The 18,279-nt window shown below is 40.0% G+C and overlaps 1 protein-coding gene across 1 annotated transcript in view; it reads right to left on the bottom strand.

Moving 5' to 3' along the window:
* Positions 1 to 18,279, bottom strand: part of Adgrg4 (adhesion G protein-coupled receptor G4) — a 110,313-nt gene that overhangs the window by 10,692 nt on the left and 81,342 nt on the right. The window contains exons 13-19 of the mRNA XM_051179119.1: positions 16,063 to 16,197; positions 10,894 to 11,013; positions 9,630 to 9,675; positions 7,991 to 8,094; positions 6,465 to 6,586; positions 5,188 to 5,456; positions 1,168 to 1,246 (exon numbers count right to left, since the gene is read on the bottom strand). Coding sequence (XP_051035076.1) covers positions 1,168 to 1,246; positions 5,188 to 5,456; positions 6,465 to 6,586; positions 7,991 to 8,094; positions 9,630 to 9,675; positions 10,894 to 11,013; positions 16,063 to 16,197 — 875 coding nt within the window. The remainder of the gene's footprint in view (positions 1 to 1,167; positions 1,247 to 5,187; positions 5,457 to 6,464; positions 6,587 to 7,990; positions 8,095 to 9,629; positions 9,676 to 10,893; positions 11,014 to 16,062; positions 16,198 to 18,279) is intronic.

Genomic DNA, 18,279 nt, shown 5'->3' with positions numbered 1-18,279 from the left:
CTTGGTTTTCAGCCTCTACCCTTTTGTACATTTGGATTTTGTACCCGGTGCTGAATTACCTTTCAAAGTATAATTATTTACAAAACAAAACTCTGAGAGCCATCTGCTTCTTCTTACTAACAAATCACATCTGAAAGGGCTCTTTGGGGGTGGGGAGCGCGGAGTTGATTTTGTTCTGGTTTTGTTTTTGCTTTTGATCTTTGAAGAAGAATCACTAGTAGACAGATACTGGGGACCTTTTAAGTCACGAAACAGGCAAAGAGGGAGGACAGAGCTGCAGACAAGAAGGAAGGAGAGAGAAGAGAGAGGGAAATAGAGGAGAACTAGGAATTTTAATTAGAAAGCATCTGCTGCAGAGGGCAATATAATTTTGACCCTGTGTGACTGCCATCTCAATATGAAAGACCAAGGATTGTTAGATATAGTACCTCCTACACTTGATCCCAGCACAGTAGGACAAGAAATCTATAGTGGCAATGACTTTTAGGGGCCATGGTAAAGGGAATGGATACGAGAAAACTAAAACTGATCGTGCAGCCTGAAGGATTGCGTAGCTCCACATTATGCTCCAAAGAGATGAAATGGACTAAAAACTTATTCTTGTGACTGTAGTTGAGAGTCAAAGAGATGCGCTTATACATCAAATTTTTTAGAACACACAGAGGAAAACAAAACAAACAAAAAACAGAGAACAATAAATCTGGCCAGTTTACAATGAGAAGTTTCTCAGTCTCCTTTTGGGAAGACCTTTGTTGCTAAAAGACAGAAAGTGTTTTCTAGCTCATCTTAGTACTTTCTTAGACTAGCCACTAAGTCTTTCCTGTGGTCTGTGAGGTTTTGCAACCCAAAAGGCTGGCAGTTCCATAGCATTTGCCACGGATCAAAAAACAGAGCAAGTACTTAATATAAGCAATGGCATTTTAATTTGCACATGACACTGAGATCAAATAATATTAGCCCCATTTTCCAGAAGAACTGCATCTAAAAGGCAAGGTGATTTGGCCGTGATCATACACAATCCAAACACCTACCCATTCCACAAGTGTGCATGGTTGTGCTCAAGCAGAAAGGCTGATACTAAGATTTCCATGAAGATAGTACTGGCCAGGCGCATCCCACCATGCCTAAAACACCCACTGCCCAAAAGAAAGAGATAGTGGTACTTACAACAGAGTTGTTGGGTTCAGAGTTCCATACAAATCTATTCTTATGCTGAGTATAATGGCCACTGTGATTGCTGGGATTCCTAGAGTGGGCAAGCAAGGCAAATGAACCTGTTCAATCAAGGGGGAAGGATCCTAATCAAACAGCTGTGGGGGCGGACACATAAAGACACTGTTTAAATGAGACACAGATGTGTGGGTACCAAAATATCATTGTTTGCACAATGTTTGTAAATTCTACTATGTTAAACGTTTCTAGTTTTCCAATCTGCTAAACTAAGCAGTATGCCAGTGGCTCCAATGGGACACTTGCTACTTCTTAAAATGGCTCAAGTGCCAAAACAAAAACAAAAACAAAAACAAAAAAACAAAAATAACAACAACAACAAAAACAGTAAGAATCTAGCTCATCAGAATACAAGTTCACGCTAAGTATTTCTTTTCAGTTGATGGGGCACCATTTTTTTTTTCTGCTTTTCAATTCTACCCCTTTGTTCCCACTAAGTCTTTGTCTAGGTCACTTTGGAGGAAGGGCACAGACCATCAGCTGCAGCCTTCATTACTTTTTTTGACAAGGAAGCCGCTACTAGTCATTACTAGTTTGACATTTGGCTAGATCGACCAGTTAACAGGCACTCAATTCAGCCACACTATAATAAAGCAATCAGCTCAGTTAAAATGGTCAAACGTGATGGGCTATACAAATTTAATTTCATGTACAGTTGCAAAACTGAACTGACTTTTTTTTTTATTTCTAAGCTTGCATTGCTCCTAATCGGAGCACATACACTCACACACCCTGTAGGGGGGTTGTAAAATACTCGGCAAAGCTATTCCTTTCCCCACAGTGGCATGCATCTTGAAAAGTCCTCCATTGCCCTGACTCTGATAAACAAATCAATCCCTTCCAACTCAGCTAGCCCACACCTGGCCCACAGCCTACCCTCATGTACATATTCTTTTTTCTGTGGCCATGAAACGGGGGGGGGGGGGGATGGAAGGGAGGGAGGGAGAGATGGAGAGAGGGAGGAAAAGGGAACTGAAATCAATATGTAAAGTAAGAAAAAAAATTAAAAAAAAAGAAGAAGAAAGGGATCTGTTGGTGGGAAGAAGAGGACCAGCAAGAGGAGATGAGGAAGGATGGGAAGGGACTACTGGAGGAAGAGGAGGGTGACTAATAATAAAGTATAATGCATATAGTATGGAAATACCATAATGACACCCATTACTTTCTATGCTAGCTTTAAAAAATGTGCACAGAAGCTATAAGACAGGCCTGAAAGGAGTCCTCATATCTAGGATTAAATTATGTGGAAGTACTCCAATTTTCATGTTCGTAATTTAAAAAAAAAAAAAAAAAAGAATTATCCCTCCTGGGGCTGGCAAGATGGCTCAGCAGGTTAAAGCAGTTGCTTATAAGCCTGAGTTTGATCCAGAGGACCTACATGGTGGAAGGAAAGAACGGGTTCCCTCAAACTGTCACCTGACCTCCATTTATATACCATAGCACACATGTATTCCTGTAAATCTCCCTACTACTTGTTCTGTTGGTTTTTGTTTGTCTGAGGTTTGAATTTAGGAGGCCGAGGATCACACTGGAGACTTGGCTGCACTAGAGCTCAGTGTGCAGCCTAGGATGGCTTTGAATCTGGGGTGGCAGGCGTGAGGCACCATACTAGCTTGTTAGTTTTTATAAAAATGTAGACAAATCTACTGTAGTGGCGTCTTGCCAATGAACTTGTGGTAGTGGCCATATCCTTTGGGCGTGGTTTCAGGTGCAGACATTACCCATTATGATGTAGAGGAGGGGCGGGCTGGCTCATGCTCTCTTGGGTTGCAGAGAGCAACAGAAGGGCAGAGACAGAGACCGTGGCAGTTATTTACTCTTATCTGTGTGCTTTCCTAATAAATACCTCATTATCATTTATCTTAGGCCTGCTGGACTAATTTAAACTCCACCTTCAATTTACTTTCTTGAACAGAAACTTAAAGGCATACAACTTCATAACAGATTGCTTTGGCTTAAGACCAACTGTTAAATCTGTAGAGATTCTAGTATTTGTCTTCCAGCTGATTTTATAATGCTTTCAAACTCCCTGAAGAAGCTGAACAGTGCCTCTCCTCCAAGACCTTGTGTGCATCTCTATGATCCATGCCTGTAAAGGCTTTTTATCTCAGTTATTTTAATTTTGACAGAATGTACTATGGGTCTTCACCAATGGGAGAAGACAGGAGTCTTGGCGGTGATATCCCCTACTTTTCTTCTTTCCTCTGGCAAGTTGTCACAAGTCTCTTTCTTATCACCTCCTGGGGCTTCAGAGGTGCGGGGCTCTATAGCCTGCTCCCCTGAAAATAGAGCTATAGGGTAGAAAATCACATAGCTTCCATTTAGAACTGATCCCTCAGCCGTGGAGAATCCCACAACTTGTGCAATGTCATCTGTTCCTTCTTTCTTTGGTGTTATTCTTTTCAGAGCCTGGGGTGAGAAGTGGGGGGTCTGCAATTTTAGCTACTCCCCCATTCACTGTGTAAATAAAAGATATATCTAAGTGGAGCTCATTGTAGCTTTCTCAACTGCTTAGTCAGTCAGACCTTGGCCTTGGCTTGACCTTAGGTTGGGGTGATACATAATATTTTTCAATATTCTCCTGTCTCTAAGTACAATCCCTAGCCTTCCCTGCCTTTCCCTGCATCTTAGGAAGGAGTATAAAATGAAATGCCTTGAGAGACAAGAAACAAGCTGTAGGAATCAGCATCACGTATGACAGGGAGTAAAGGAAGGAGGAAAGATCTGTGAATGGAGCTGAGAACGATGAGCAAAGGGACAGGTGGGAGGGGGAGAAGGATGCATCCATGATGAGTTCCATTTGTGGCTTCTCCCAAGGACACCCGTAGTCTTGTCTGTCAGAAGAAGTGGTAAGGGCCCAAACATGGCTGTCCAAAGACCATGTTATCAATTTGAAGTCTTTTCCTGTCCCTTAAGCAATATGGCAAGATCAGCAGTGTGAAAAGTTCCAACTTTGGAAAGAGGCTCACTGGTTCATATCTTGGATGTGTGTTTTAGCAAGGGCAACCCCCTACCCTCATGTCTTCAGTGAGAATAATGGAATGTGATCCATTCTATACAGATGCAATGAAGACTATATGGACACAAAAAGCACTTAGAGTATCACCTGGCACCTATAATAGAGAGCTGACCATTCACTATTACATCAGTAAATGTTGTTGAGATTTCTGAAAAGGAAAGGCTAAAATCTCACAAGGTTGTTATCATGGATCCAGCCTTTAGTACAGCACACAAACTCTTTGCGAAAAACTTTTAAACTTGAACATATAGAACACCATGAGCAGGAAGAGGCATGCACATCCAAACTCCAGTGATGCAATCCTTAATTCCTGAACTACACTAGTAAGAGACAGGTCTGAAATAACATGCCAAAATGGTGGTTGCTGTACTTTGAACAGGTCCTCCAAAGTTCATATGGTGGAAACTTGATCCCCATTGCTACAGTACTGAGAAATTAAATCTTCAGTAGTTGGTTAGGCGATAAAGGAGCTGCCTTCAGGAGTAGATTGGTGCTCTATTGCAACAGCCTTCAGGAGTAGATTAGTGCTCTATTGCAACAATAAGTTCACATTTTTTTTGCAGCAGTGAGCCCCTTATAAAAAGATACGTCCTGCCCCTTTCCCCTCACTCATGGCCTTCTGACGCCTTCCACTATGTTGTAACACAGTAGAATGGCCCACACCAGATATGTACTCTTTGATTATTTACTTCCCATCCTCTTGAACTTAGAAAGAATCTATCTCTTTGTAAGTTACTCAATCTCAGATTTTCTAAAAGAAGAAAAAGGAGGAGGAAAAAAGAAAGAAACAAACAAACAAAGGAAGGAAGAAAGAAGAAAAAAGAAAGGAGGGAGGAAGAAAGGGAGGGAGGGAAAGAGACAATTAGACTAAGATGGAGCTAAATTTTTTTAAGGCAATATTCAAAAAGAGACATCAAGCCCAATGGCAGAATACTCACCCCAACCAGCTAGACAAAACTTAAGGATATAATTCGGGATGTATGTATTGAAGACTTTGACTAGAGCAAAGTACATGTGGACTGACTCCAGGCCCATCCACGTCAAAGACACAAGCAGAAAGTAATGAAGTGCCACTGCAGCTGTGATACATAGTCCTGCTTTCTGAAATGATGCTAGCCAGGAATTAACCAGAAATGCTAGGTTGAGCATCAGTAGCGCTGTGCATAGGTTGATCAGGATTTTGGAAGGATAATCTTTTCGAAGTTTGCTTTTAAAACAAATAAACAAATGTTAAGCCAGGTGAGATCTCCTTTCCAAATTAAGTACTGCCACATCTTATCTAGATAGTACAACAATAAGAACTGAACATTAGGGGCACATAAGTCTCCATCCCTCCCTGAGAAGTCCTGGGTAATAAATGGTTATCCAAATCCATGGGAGTTATACTGGCTTCATTTTCTTGTGAACACTTTCTGCTGTTGATACTTTCAAATGTGTTATTCTGGTAGGTGCCCGGGCATGTAACTGTGGGATTTGAAGTTTTGCTTATTTGGTTGGTTGGTTGGTTTTTTTTATTGTTAATAAAATTATTTTTGTTTGTTTAGTTTTCTATACTTGAGAGCTGCATACAGTTCTACAAAGAAATAGCACTTTCTTCTCCCATTCTTCCCACACTCCCCCAACTCATCTCCCTCTCAACTTAAGGTCAGTTTTTCAATAAATCATGGTTTTAATGGGCAATTCTGTGATGAGTAAAGATGTTGAGAAACTTACTATAAGATCACATACTCACTAACTATTTGGACTTAAATTAGAGCTACTCATGGGCAACTTTCCCTGTGAAGTGTTCATTTAGTTCTTTTGTCCACTTTTTTTAATTTTCCGTCTTGCTTTTTAATTTGTATGTGTGTGTGCGCGCACACACACACACACACAGAGCAAATATCTAACTATCATCTCCCAATTTGTGGTTGCCCTTACACTATATTAACTTTCTTCCTCTGATGAAAGGGTTCTTGTTTCTAATGAAACTTGAGACTTTTATGGCCCCTGTTCTTGTATCAGGGTAGAGAGATTTTACTCTTGATCACAAACCTCACCTTTAAAACACTCCAGTAAGTTATTTTGCTTTTTTTTTTTAAATCTTGCTCATGTCATAGTCAAATGATGTACTCTCTTTCTGTTGTGTTATATTCATGAATTTAACAAGGTTTCAATGACAACACATCCATCAGACCAAATACAACTTACTCAGAGCTAACTTGTATAAACTTACTGGAAAGCTATGTATGTCACCATTGCAATCCCCAGGAAAATAGAGGAGATCCCACATCCTGTATAAGTTATAATCACTAATATCCGTTCGTTCACTGCATCCACTGTAGACCTGGACAAATCCTAGAATTGCAATATGCGGTGGTTTACACATTTATCAGAACAAGTTTCAAGTAAAATGCTTCTGGTTCTCACAAAAAGGTGGTTCCCAGGGCATACAGCACTTCTGTTATAGCTCTTCTATAGTCAGATGGTGTGAGTGAATATGTGATATTGCCATATACAGTTTGACCAGGCCTAGGACAGCTTACTGTGTGTACAGAGCATGGAAAGCCATCAAAAACACTGAAAGAACATTTGGTCCCTTGCTTCGTTGTCATTAACATGTTCAGCACTTGAAAATATAACTAAGCTAATGGATTTGAATCTGGGATGCAAAGTGAATCATTATCTAAACTGAGTGTCCCCAAAAATAATACATAGAATATAAAAAAATGTTCCTTTTCCTTAGACCTTAAATACCTTTTTATGAAATTAAGAGATAAAGTGATCCTTTGTGTATAGTAATAGTACAGTTGTGTCTTAATATGAAGACCACCAAAGATCTGCAATGACATGCAATATTATTTGAATATGTAAGTGCACTGGTTTGAGAATAAAGTCCATAGCTTTCTTTAGACACTTATGGACCTATGCCTCATAAGAAGTTAGAACATATTTTATAAAAGCTAGGAAGTACTAATTTATTCTTGGAGTTATCAATTAGAAGGAATATATGCCCCCTGATGGGACATTTGCCAGTACCTAGACATATTGTTTGGTTGTCACAACTGAAGAAAGTATTAATGAATTGATTGGGTAGAGGCCTGGGATGCTGCTGACCATCTTACAATACACAGAACTGTTTCCCACATCATAGAACTCTGTGTTCCAAGTATCAGTAGTGTTAAAATAAGCAAAACTCTCCCTTGTATCATTCACACTTCAAAAGAATGATCTAAGTCCCAAGCAAAGTGAGACCCCCTCAAAGCAAAATGCAAACTTAATTGCTTATAGAGCTAGAATATGAGCGTGAGGCTTTTGATGCCTGTGGTACATCTCTAGCCAGCTGAGAGTGGGCCAAATAAACTCCTTACAATTTGGCCTTGAATATGTTGGATAAAAGTTTTAAAGGAAATACAAAACATACTCAAGTCAGGTGTGGATGGGCATCTCCATGCAGCCATTACTTGGAAGACTATGTCAGGAAAATCCTAAGTCCCAGACAAACATGGACTACACATTAACACTGCATGTTATACAGAGCTTCTTCGGTTATCATTTAAAAGTGGAGGAGTCGGCCTTAATTTTATAAAGAGAAAACTAAACACCTGTTTCAGTATTATGCATTTTAGTAAACATATGGAAGGAGAGCCATTTTTCTGTTTGTATACCATTTTTCATTCTTTAATTTACATATACATTAATAGCTTGAACCTATTAAAAGTTGTCAATATTCCACTGAAGAGTGATAAAGAGACAACTCACCATTAAAACTCCAAAGTGGGTGAGGTGGTTACACTGACAGATTGTGTAATTTACATTGGTTTCCTTTACTTTACAGCCTGATGAATTCCATCCACCTAGCCCATCTGCGGGGGACAGAAGGGAATTTCAAAGCAATTTTACTTTTCTCAGAAATGCTTAATTTTTCATTATATGAACCATCCGAACGTGTGTTATAATTAGTATTGTTTGTTAAGACAGCAACATAGAGATACAATTGAACAGCAAAATTAAATTACATTTAATAGGCCAAATTGACGTGTGTGTCAGGGGTGCAGGGTGGTGGTGGTGGGGCTTTGTGAATAGTCTAACTTTGTTGTCACTCACTTTTCCTGTTTCTGTCCCATGCCTCTACAGATTAAAGTAGATTCTAATCGAGCAACTGTTCCTGCCACCATACTGGAGTGACATGTTATGTAAGTAGCCAATAAAATAAATAGACAAATTTGGATGTTTCAGACTTTGGAATATAGGCTGCTACTTAGCCAACTCAGGCATTTATATTAGAAGCAGCCAGTTGCACCTAGAAACTAAATGGGCTCACATGATCATGGTCTAGAGATGCTTTCAGCCCATTAGAGCCTTGTAGATCTTGGGCTCTAGAGCTTGTTTAGGGTGGTAGTGCAGCAAAAGTCTTATCTCAGGACAGGTATCCAGGTGTGAGCAGAGTTCTAACCCTGGAATAATGCTGTAATTCCAGATGTTCTAGACTCCCAGCATAGAGAGTCGGGTGTCTCCTGGGAATGGGAACAACCACCAAGAATCAACACAGAGATCAACTTATTGAAGCTGTGGAGGATAGAGCTTGTCAGTTTATAGGACCATTTTTTTTCTGACAGGCTTGGGGAGAGCCAGGGGAGGACATGTTGTTTCTGCTTGTCAGAAAGAGGTAGTGTTCTGTCTCCTGAGGAGCTAAGTAGAAAGAGAGTGTCTCTTTTCTCTCAGATTTCTAGATGGGAAAAGTACCCAAGCAGAGCTCCCTAGATAGAAGAACATTTTCTCACCAACAGCTATGACATTCCTAGGAGAGACTGGTTGTGTGGGAGAAGTCTCTGAGATTTGGTATTAACCCTAGAGACTCCAGTGGAGGTAGCAAACCTAAGAGAAATCCAGTCAGCAGTCACCACACCCAGCACCTTCATAGATGCAGTCATCCGAGCAAGAAGGGCTTTTGGGGATTAATGAAGAAGTCTCATCTCCTCAATGAGGTGATTAAAAGATTGTGTCATTTACAGGGCACAGGGCCTACCCTAGGGCTCTCCATCATTATAAAGGGGGGAGGGAGAGAAAGTATATAGTGACAATCCTGGTAAGAAAGTATACCAAAAGAGCCAGGCAATCCATCGCTCCTTAGCACTCTTCAAATACTTAACAGTCATTCGGCACTGGGACTTCTAATTGCATTTTTTCCAATCTTGCTTACCCATAAGTTGGGTTATTTTACAATTTCTATAATAAATGTCTTATCAAAAGGAATTTTCTTAAATTTCATGCCCTAAAAGTCATATAGGGTATCTTGGTCATACAGAGTGCTCTGTGGTGCCTGAATAGACAACAGCTGCACAACATGCCCTCCCCTCAACCACCAGACAGGTCAAGGTCTGCTTCTATAAATACTTACTGTTAGTGTCGAAATCCCAAAAGGCACAGGAAACTTTATCATAATTCTGCAAAAATGAGAATTACAGCTAAATAGCTTTGCTTGCAAGGGTTACTGCACTCAGAAGTATTTTCAAGTTGTTTAGCCAGTGTAGACACAAATGTACAAAGTAACCACACACACACACACAGAGAGAGAGAGAGAGAGGGAGAGAGAGAGAGAGAGAGAGAGAGAGAGAGAGAGAGAGAGAGAAGAAGAAGAAGAAGAAGAAGAAGAAGAAGAAGAAGAAGAGATGTGGGAGAGATCATGTATGGCTTGGTTTTAAGTCTAACTCCACCTAGCTCTCAGCTTCAAAACAAGAAAATAGCATGTCACTACATGGAAATGTAGCATGTGTCATTTAATAACATTGGGATCTGCCAATTGGTACAAGGCACAGGGGGAAGCTATGGATAACCCATGGGAGATTGATGTATGGTAGGTGTTCTTTATGAGGCTTTGTAATGTGGAATTCACAGCTATGACCATTCTTTATGGGCACATGATTGAGGTGCCTCCTCATTAAGCCTGTTGAAGATTCCTCAAAATTTCCCTAGCTTTTAAAATCTTGGAGAGACTGGAGGTAAAGGATAATTAATTCCCATTAATGATCTGAGAGTCATAGTCCCAGTCAAAACTGAGAGGTCTTACCCACCTAACATGTCTTATTTTCAATCTGGTTTTTAAATTCCCTCTCCCACTCTCCTTTCTCTTCTCTTTAAGACTAGTGGAAAATATGTTGGACCACGTGGTATCTTAGATAGGGAATGAAGGAAGCTATTAAAACTTCACACTGGACACATATTAATATCAAAGAATGAAACAGTGACTCATTCTTTTACTAAGACTGAATTTGATCATTTGGTAATATATGACTTATATTATTCCACATGATTATCATTTTAATCCTTTAGTAATTATTACATGTTTTAATGCTCATGGGAAACCAAATAATATAAATGTTATTTTCAACAATATTGTTGCTTATGTCACTCAAGAAATGAATGGAATTTAATGGATTTTACTGTTACAACCAAGAGATCTGCTTATTCTTTCTGTCTTGCTAGAATGTCCACTATTCCAGATCCTTTGAGGGTACAGCATAGTTTCTAGAAATATGAATATGCAATTATAACATACTTCTGCTACCTGAAGTTAGAAAATTATCATGAAGTCTTTGAATTGAAAACTAATTGACCTTTTTTTTTATCAACAAGAAAACCACAGATGAAACTAGATATATTACCCAGTTTCCTTGAATATGCTTCAGAATGATAATCACTGGATCAGCCAAGTTTTGAATGGACATATTTGACATGCTTGCACTCACAACATATGTTGTTAATGCATTAGTGACGGTTTTGGCCTGCAGATGAAACACAAAGGTCCTAAATGTCTAATTTCTTATGTAGGCATTATCAATCTACAATTAGTGATGAGCTACACAGTTTGAGCACAGAAGTATGGAAAAATCACAATCTAAGGGTGAATTTTCATTCATTTAGTTCACCTTTGCTCTTCACATAAGGCTCAGTGATTGAACAAGACTAGAACAATTCATAAATTTACCCATCCATCCATTTAGAATAAATCTATCCAACCAACATTGGGTTTGTAGCAGCTATGCAACATTGCCCTTTCAACAAAGTAAAATATCCTGTGCTTTGGTAATGTTCCAGATCTAAACATTTCACAACTTAACTTGGTTCTAAGTCTTGACTATCCTTATAAGAGCACCTTTTCTAATAAGGAATCTGAATCCATCATGAGTTAGTTACAAGCCATTTCATGGTCTCTTCCCCCAGAGGAGAAGAAAGTAGATTTATCAACACCCTGCTTGGAGCATGTCTTCAAGGATAGTCAGCTCCACTCTGGAAGACCACAGGCTCTAAGTACAAAGTGCAGACACTGTATCCTGGCACACCTTGGACAATCTACATAGCAGGTATTGGCTCATTTGGCTCCTGTGATCCAAATAGTTGGCTAAGTGCTTTCTACATGCATACTCCAGCTCTCACTGACATCACATGGGCATTTTTCAGCTATACTGAGGTTTGGGCAGGCTCAGTACCTGTGTGTACAAAGATCACACACCCAATGAGTGACAGGACAGGAACTTTACCCTGTAATTACAGTGGCCCATATCTCCACAAATACATTAATCTAAAAGCAACAAACTAAAATATATTTGTAAAGATATGAGATTTTCTAATTAACAAGGCCAAAGTGCCAAAGGCTAAGATTCCAGAAGGTCAGTTATCTAAGTGATTGCCTCCTCTGTTGCATATATAAAACCACAGATAGGCTGGAATAAGATAGGATGGAGATGAAGAAAATCCTCTACTAAGAAAGCCTGATGTTAAGATGACATTAACTGAAGGGCCTAATGGATATGGTTAGAAGATACTACTGGGAAAATAGTGTGCCTAGCCACTGCCTAGTCAACTAAAACACTTGAGTAACCATGGATGTGGGCTTGGTCAACTTGCAAGTATCCTACTTTCTGTTCATGAACTTTGTGCTCATCTTAAACATGATAGGATCTAGAAACATATAGGATACAAACTTCTAGACATGTCCGAAAAGCATCATCAAGACTGGGTTGGCCTCTGGGCATACCTTTGAGGGATTATCTAGGTTAGGTTAATTGAAGCAGAGGACCCACTCTAAATGCAGGTGGCACCACCACTCCTTCAACCAGGAGCCCTGGAATCAGTTTAAAGAGGAGAAAGCTAGCTAAGCACCAGCAGGCATTTGGGGCTCCACTGCAGACACTATGTGACCAGCTTTCTCAAGCCTCTGCCACAAAGATTTCCCTATTGTTATGGACTGTACCCTCAAACTGGGAACCAAAGTCAATCCTTTATTGCTTAAGTTCAAACAATTAGACAAATAACAAATATGTACTTTGATGACTTGGTGTCCCCTTCTCTTCAGAATTCCCTGAGACATTCTGCTAACCATGATGGTGGTAAGGTCTTATTGACACTCAAAAATAAAGGTACTAGCTTAAGCACTCTGGTTTGTCCAAAGACCTTCTCTTCTCTGGGTCATTGGTAACATGAAGAAGGAGGGTAGACCAGATGACCTCTAACTATCCTCCAGTTTAGCTTATAATATACAGTTCTCTGCCAAGGAAAAACCAAAGGAGGAAATATCCATAAAGACTCACTTAACTAACCCCTTCTCTGGATTCATGTTTTTTATCTATTATAGTAGCATCTTGTTCCATCAATGGGCTTGGGGGATGGCTTCAGTGTATGCAGATGAGGGGCTGGCTCAAGCTGTCTTGGATTGCTGTCAGAGCATCCTGAAGGACAGAGGCTGCATCGCCAGGAGCAAGAAGACCATGGCGGTTATTTATCATCATTGTGTGAGTGCTCCCCAAATAATTATCTGTTAATTCTTTATCTGGATAATTGTGGACTTTAACCCACCTTCACTTGGCACCCAACATGAGCCAGCCCCTCCTCTTCCTTATAAGGTGTCACATTTGCACACACTGAAGCCAGGCTCTAAGGTGTGGCCACCACCCCAAATCCAATGGCAGAATAAGGTCACTGCAGTCTACAACACAATAAGGATGGGGGGGAATCATTTTTCACTCCTCTAGACTCAAGGTTTACATCTGAACATGTATACAGAAGTTTCCTCTGTGTCAGCTTTATTCACTCATTTCATTCTGTGCCCCCTTCACAGCCGAGATAACTGCTAACTTGGGTGGCTCCTGCTCTTCCCTCCTCTACAGTCCCAGAGTCCCTATGCCATAGCGTGGTTACTCAGTGCCATTGCTCCTTCCTGAGAGCTACAGCTGGAAGAAGAACGGGAGAGGCACAAGATGTTCAAGAGTGATGGATTGTCAACAATTTCTAAGGTGATATGTCACAATGACTGTCAAGATTTCAATCAAAAAATATCAGAGGAAGCTATGTAAAACTAAGGCTGTGGGGCCCGGGCATTGAAGAGGAAGGTAGCTACAGGGTAGCATGCCTTCAATCATGTATTCCTCAGCCACCAGTGTCATGGGTCTCAGCCCCATGTCCTTCTTTTAATGTTAGAAACTTGTACTTTCTGTTCTCTTTTAATTCACTGTATTTTTCATGAAAGCAAGATCCACCTCTCTCTTGCTGAAGCCCTAACACCCAGTACCCAGCATCCAGTACTCAGCACCCAGTACCATAGAAGACCCAGAGTAGAAATGAAATGACTATTTGCTGAATGAATAAATGATTGAGTAAATAAAAGAATGAATTGTGTCACCTTCAACAAGAGCCTTCCCATTTCTGGGTCTTGCTGACCTCACTGGCACAATGAAGCCATGGGACACTGTGAGTTATGAGGGCCGTTGCAGCTCTGAATTTGATTCCAGGCTGGTTCTAACCCTTCTTCATCTGGCACTATGACGTCTGTAGGCTAATTTTGTCGAAGGTCTTTAGTCTATTTCAATGGAAGGTGCTAGCGAATCAAAATTACTTATTAAGTGTGAAATCCATGCAAAGCAAGTTTATCTCTTATTCTGAGAGACAGACACAGCCCTCTGAAGGAAGGAGGGAAATTAAGACAAAAAATAATGGCATGCCTGATGATACAGAGCAGTGACAAGAATACCAAAAGGTTCAGACAGCTATGAAACACATTTTAAATAATTATTACAATATTTTGTCCACTAATTTTTTCCAGGGTGCAGAGAAGAGAGAATGGAGTTATTAATTCTGTGGATGCATCCTGGGTAGGATTTGCACTAAAACTACAGGAACAAATATAATTTAGCTGGAGAGAAGAATGGTTACAGAATGCCAGAGAAACAGAATGCCTTGCAAACACATTTGGTGGTGATGTGATACACTTACATAGGTAGGTGCTAAAATTATCTGCTTTGTTTTTATCAGGCCTGTATAATACCTCCCCAATAAATCTGTGAATATTTTACCACTAAAAATCCATTCCTTTGGATAATTCTTTAGACATGCAAGCACATCTGGACAAATTCATGTATTAATTTCAAATATAGGAACCTTGAGGATAGGGAAATGGCTTAGTGGCTAAGATCTTTCTATGCAAGCAATGGACCATTTTTTGGATCCCCCCAAACCCATGTAAAATGCCAGGTGGGAATAGTGTCCAACCTCTAATTCCAGCCTTGGAAGGCAGATACACGTCATCCCCAGACTAGTCACATTGGTAAGCTCTGGGTTTGACTAAGAGACATTGTCTTAATGAATAAGGGGGAAGAACAATTGAGGATGACTCTTGAAATAAACCTTAGGCTTCCACATGTACATATATACATGTGTCTATGAAGCCCCTACATATACATCCATATGTGTATATGTATGTGTGTGCCTGATTGCCTATACACACAAACGTGCATGAACACACACACACAAATGGTAAAGAAAACAAATGTCTGAACTTTGAAACTAGACAACCGGAACTTGACTCCTGACTACCCCACTTCATCACTGTGTGTCCTTGGGCAAAACTATTTTTGCTGAGCCTCAGTTTCCCACAAGAAATAAATGAGGCAGTAAGCATAAATAGTAATAACTGAAACTGGCTGTGGTGGCACATGCCTTTAATTGAAGAACTCAGGAGGCAGAAGCTATAGGATCTCTGACATGTTGGTCTACAAGGAAAATTTCAGACCAGCCAGAAATCCATGAGGAGAGCTTGTCTCAAATTAACAGTGCTCACTGTCATAAACTTCATGCCAGCTCCAGCTCTTGTTGCTATCATCTCATAGTACGAAGAGATAGAGTGATTCTAGGCAGAGACCCAATCCCATAATAACAATAGCAATCCACACATTTACTCAGTGCTTAGGATGTGCCAGGCAATACCATAAGCACTTTATAGTCATTACCTCCTTCAGTCCTTTAACAGGCTCATAAGGTCCTATTCTTAGACTATTTCATGTTGCAAGAAACTACAGCACCCGCAGGTTGAATCACTTTCTAGAAATCACACAGGTAAAAGACAGCAATGTTGGCTTCAAATCGCAGCAGCTGGTCCCCCAGACCACATTCCATTGCCTCTAGCTTAAGGTGAGGATTAGATCGCTCAGAGCTAGAAGCCATGAGAGATGGAGAAGGGACTATTAATAAGTAGAAAGGCAACCTCATCAGGAGAACATACTGTTCTTTTCCTGCTTTGAAACATCTTAAGGCCTCTATTTGGTCACCAGATAACCCTAAAGGTCCCATCCAAAGCTTAGGAACTGTGAAAATTCAGAAATGTAAAACATCATTAAAGTAGATGTTGATTCATGTGGAGGGCCAGGGGTTGTGCTGAAAGACTTGTGGAATCAATCAGAGCATATTCTAAAATAAACAGAACATCATGAAAATAGCAGGAGTTCATAATTACAGTGAGTCAGCATGTCAGTTCATGACAGTTACCAGAGGCAAGAACTTACCTTAAAGAGTGAGGTTTGGCCAAAAAAATTAAACAAGATGGTTTGTAAGCCGTTAAGAGGAAATTTTTCCCTCATTGATTTAGGCAAATATATGGAAGCCAACACCCTCCTTAGAGGGATACCACCAAGGAAAATCTGCCAAGAAAAATCAGGAAATGAAAGCTGGAGTCTTCACCCATCATAGTCACATTCTCTTCTTGTCCCAATCCAACCAATCCCGGTTTTCCACCAAGGGCTGAAGCCGTGGGGTGGGGCCTGGTTCCATGGGCTACTATATACTTTGTACACACACACACACACACACACACACACACACACACACACACACACACACACACACTTTTCCTTCCAAGGTTCTCTCCCTTTCACCTAAATCCACACAGGTGGTAAAAAGAAGAATAACAAATTAGGTGACTTCCCCCAGTGTTCAGAAATAAAGGTGAGCTGAGACATCAGGCTACCTTCTCCCATATTATTCTGAAAGCAGAAACAACAAACTAGGCAGTACTATTAGGCACCTGCTGCACAGCCCATTGAGTAATGCTTTCACTAAAAATGAGCCAGGGAAATAAGGGAGCAGCCTTTAGCAGTTCTGCTAGAGACTTGTGGTTAGAAGGACATGCTGGTTTCATTTTTAATAAATAGTATTTGGTACACACTAGACCATTTTTGAGAATGGAAATGGGCTTTATTAAAATTATAATCATAAACCTGGATCTTCCAGACAAAAATGGGTGTAGTGCACCTTCCCTGCATTTTCCATACCTTTTTCAAACTTGAGAAGTATGTTATAATAGGATATTAGTAAACAAAGTCTCAGGGAATTTAAAAGACTTATCTAGAGGTCATAAAGCAAGGAGGTAACTGAACGAATACATATGATTTGAGCCTGTATTTTTCCTATATCCCTGATGCTACTAGTAAGCTATAACCTAGTTGGGTGTAGAGGAAGGGAGGTATGTGTGGCAGTGTATAATGTTTGTTTGTAGAATGACTTGTTGAACGTAAAACCCATATGGACTTTCTAGCACAGATGACCCATACATACTCAGTCAGTTGATGACCTTACAGGTCACAATTTAGCTTCAGCATATAGGCAATTTGGTATCAAGAATGTGACTAGGACTTATGGCCTGTTTATCCATTGATGCTTATAACGGAGACTCCATATGTAAACAGGGAGGTCAACACCCGCTGCTAGTATGGCTAAATAGCTCATAATGGATTAAGAGTTTCCTGCATTTAACAGCTATATAAACTGTCATTTGAAATCCCAGGAAAATGAACACCGGCAGATCAATTCTGGAGTAGAGAAAACACTCCGAAAAAGGTAAAAGTACATGTTGAACTACCTGTTTTCCGGTGTTCAGCTAATGCTGGGCTGAAACTATTACTGCTTTCAAGGCCATCTGAAAATGCTGCTAGAGAAATCTACTTATTCCTAGTGTGAAGAATCAGAAGCAAAGTATGAAGAGAACCACGACTTTTGGAAGCACAGGATGAGAAACATCTTGAATGGAGAAAACTAAACTCTGTACAGATTATGTTACTGGTCTCTAAGTCATACATACAGAGGACAAACTCCATATAAAGATGAAGGGACTCAACTGAGATTTGAAATGCCACCCAAGACATGGAGTTTACTTTGACTCCAGACAACGTAATAGCCCATTATAAACAAAGCAATATCTTTTGTAGAAATATATTAGTCATGAATTTTCAAATAAGAAAATTCACAATGTCCAGAATATATCCAAGTTGTCTGAAAAATAGAGAAAGAATGCATATGATCCATTTTCAACTACAATGACAATTGATGGAAAACAATCTTGATGGAACCCAAACACTAAAATTAACGGACAACTAGAGAGATTTGTTAAATGCTAGGCTCACAACCAAAAATAAAATTAACAGACAATGATTTTAAAGCCTCAAGTACAGCTGTGCTCAGGTATTTAAAATAAAATATACTTTCAATTAATGCAAAGAGAATGACTAATACTAGAAAAGCAGAAACAACAAAACACTAAGAACAACAAGGATATGACAGAGGAAAAGAAAATTCTAGGATGACAACTGGAATATTTTGGTTGCACTGAGCCAATCTGGAATCCAGAGGCACAGAGGGAGGACAAGACCAGGCTGCAGAAACCCACAGAGACAGCTGACCTGAACAAGGAGGAGATAATGGGCCCCCAGAATGATAGCTGGGAATTT

The sequence above is a fragment of the Phodopus roborovskii genome, unplaced genomic scaffold (assembly GCF_943737965.1).
Source record: "Phodopus roborovskii unplaced genomic scaffold, PHOROB, whole genome shotgun sequence".
NCBI lineage: Eukaryota > Metazoa > Chordata > Mammalia > Rodentia > Cricetidae > Phodopus > Phodopus roborovskii.
The sequence above is the reverse complement of the archived record's forward strand: the minus strand, read 5'-3'. Positions and strand labels throughout refer to the sequence as shown.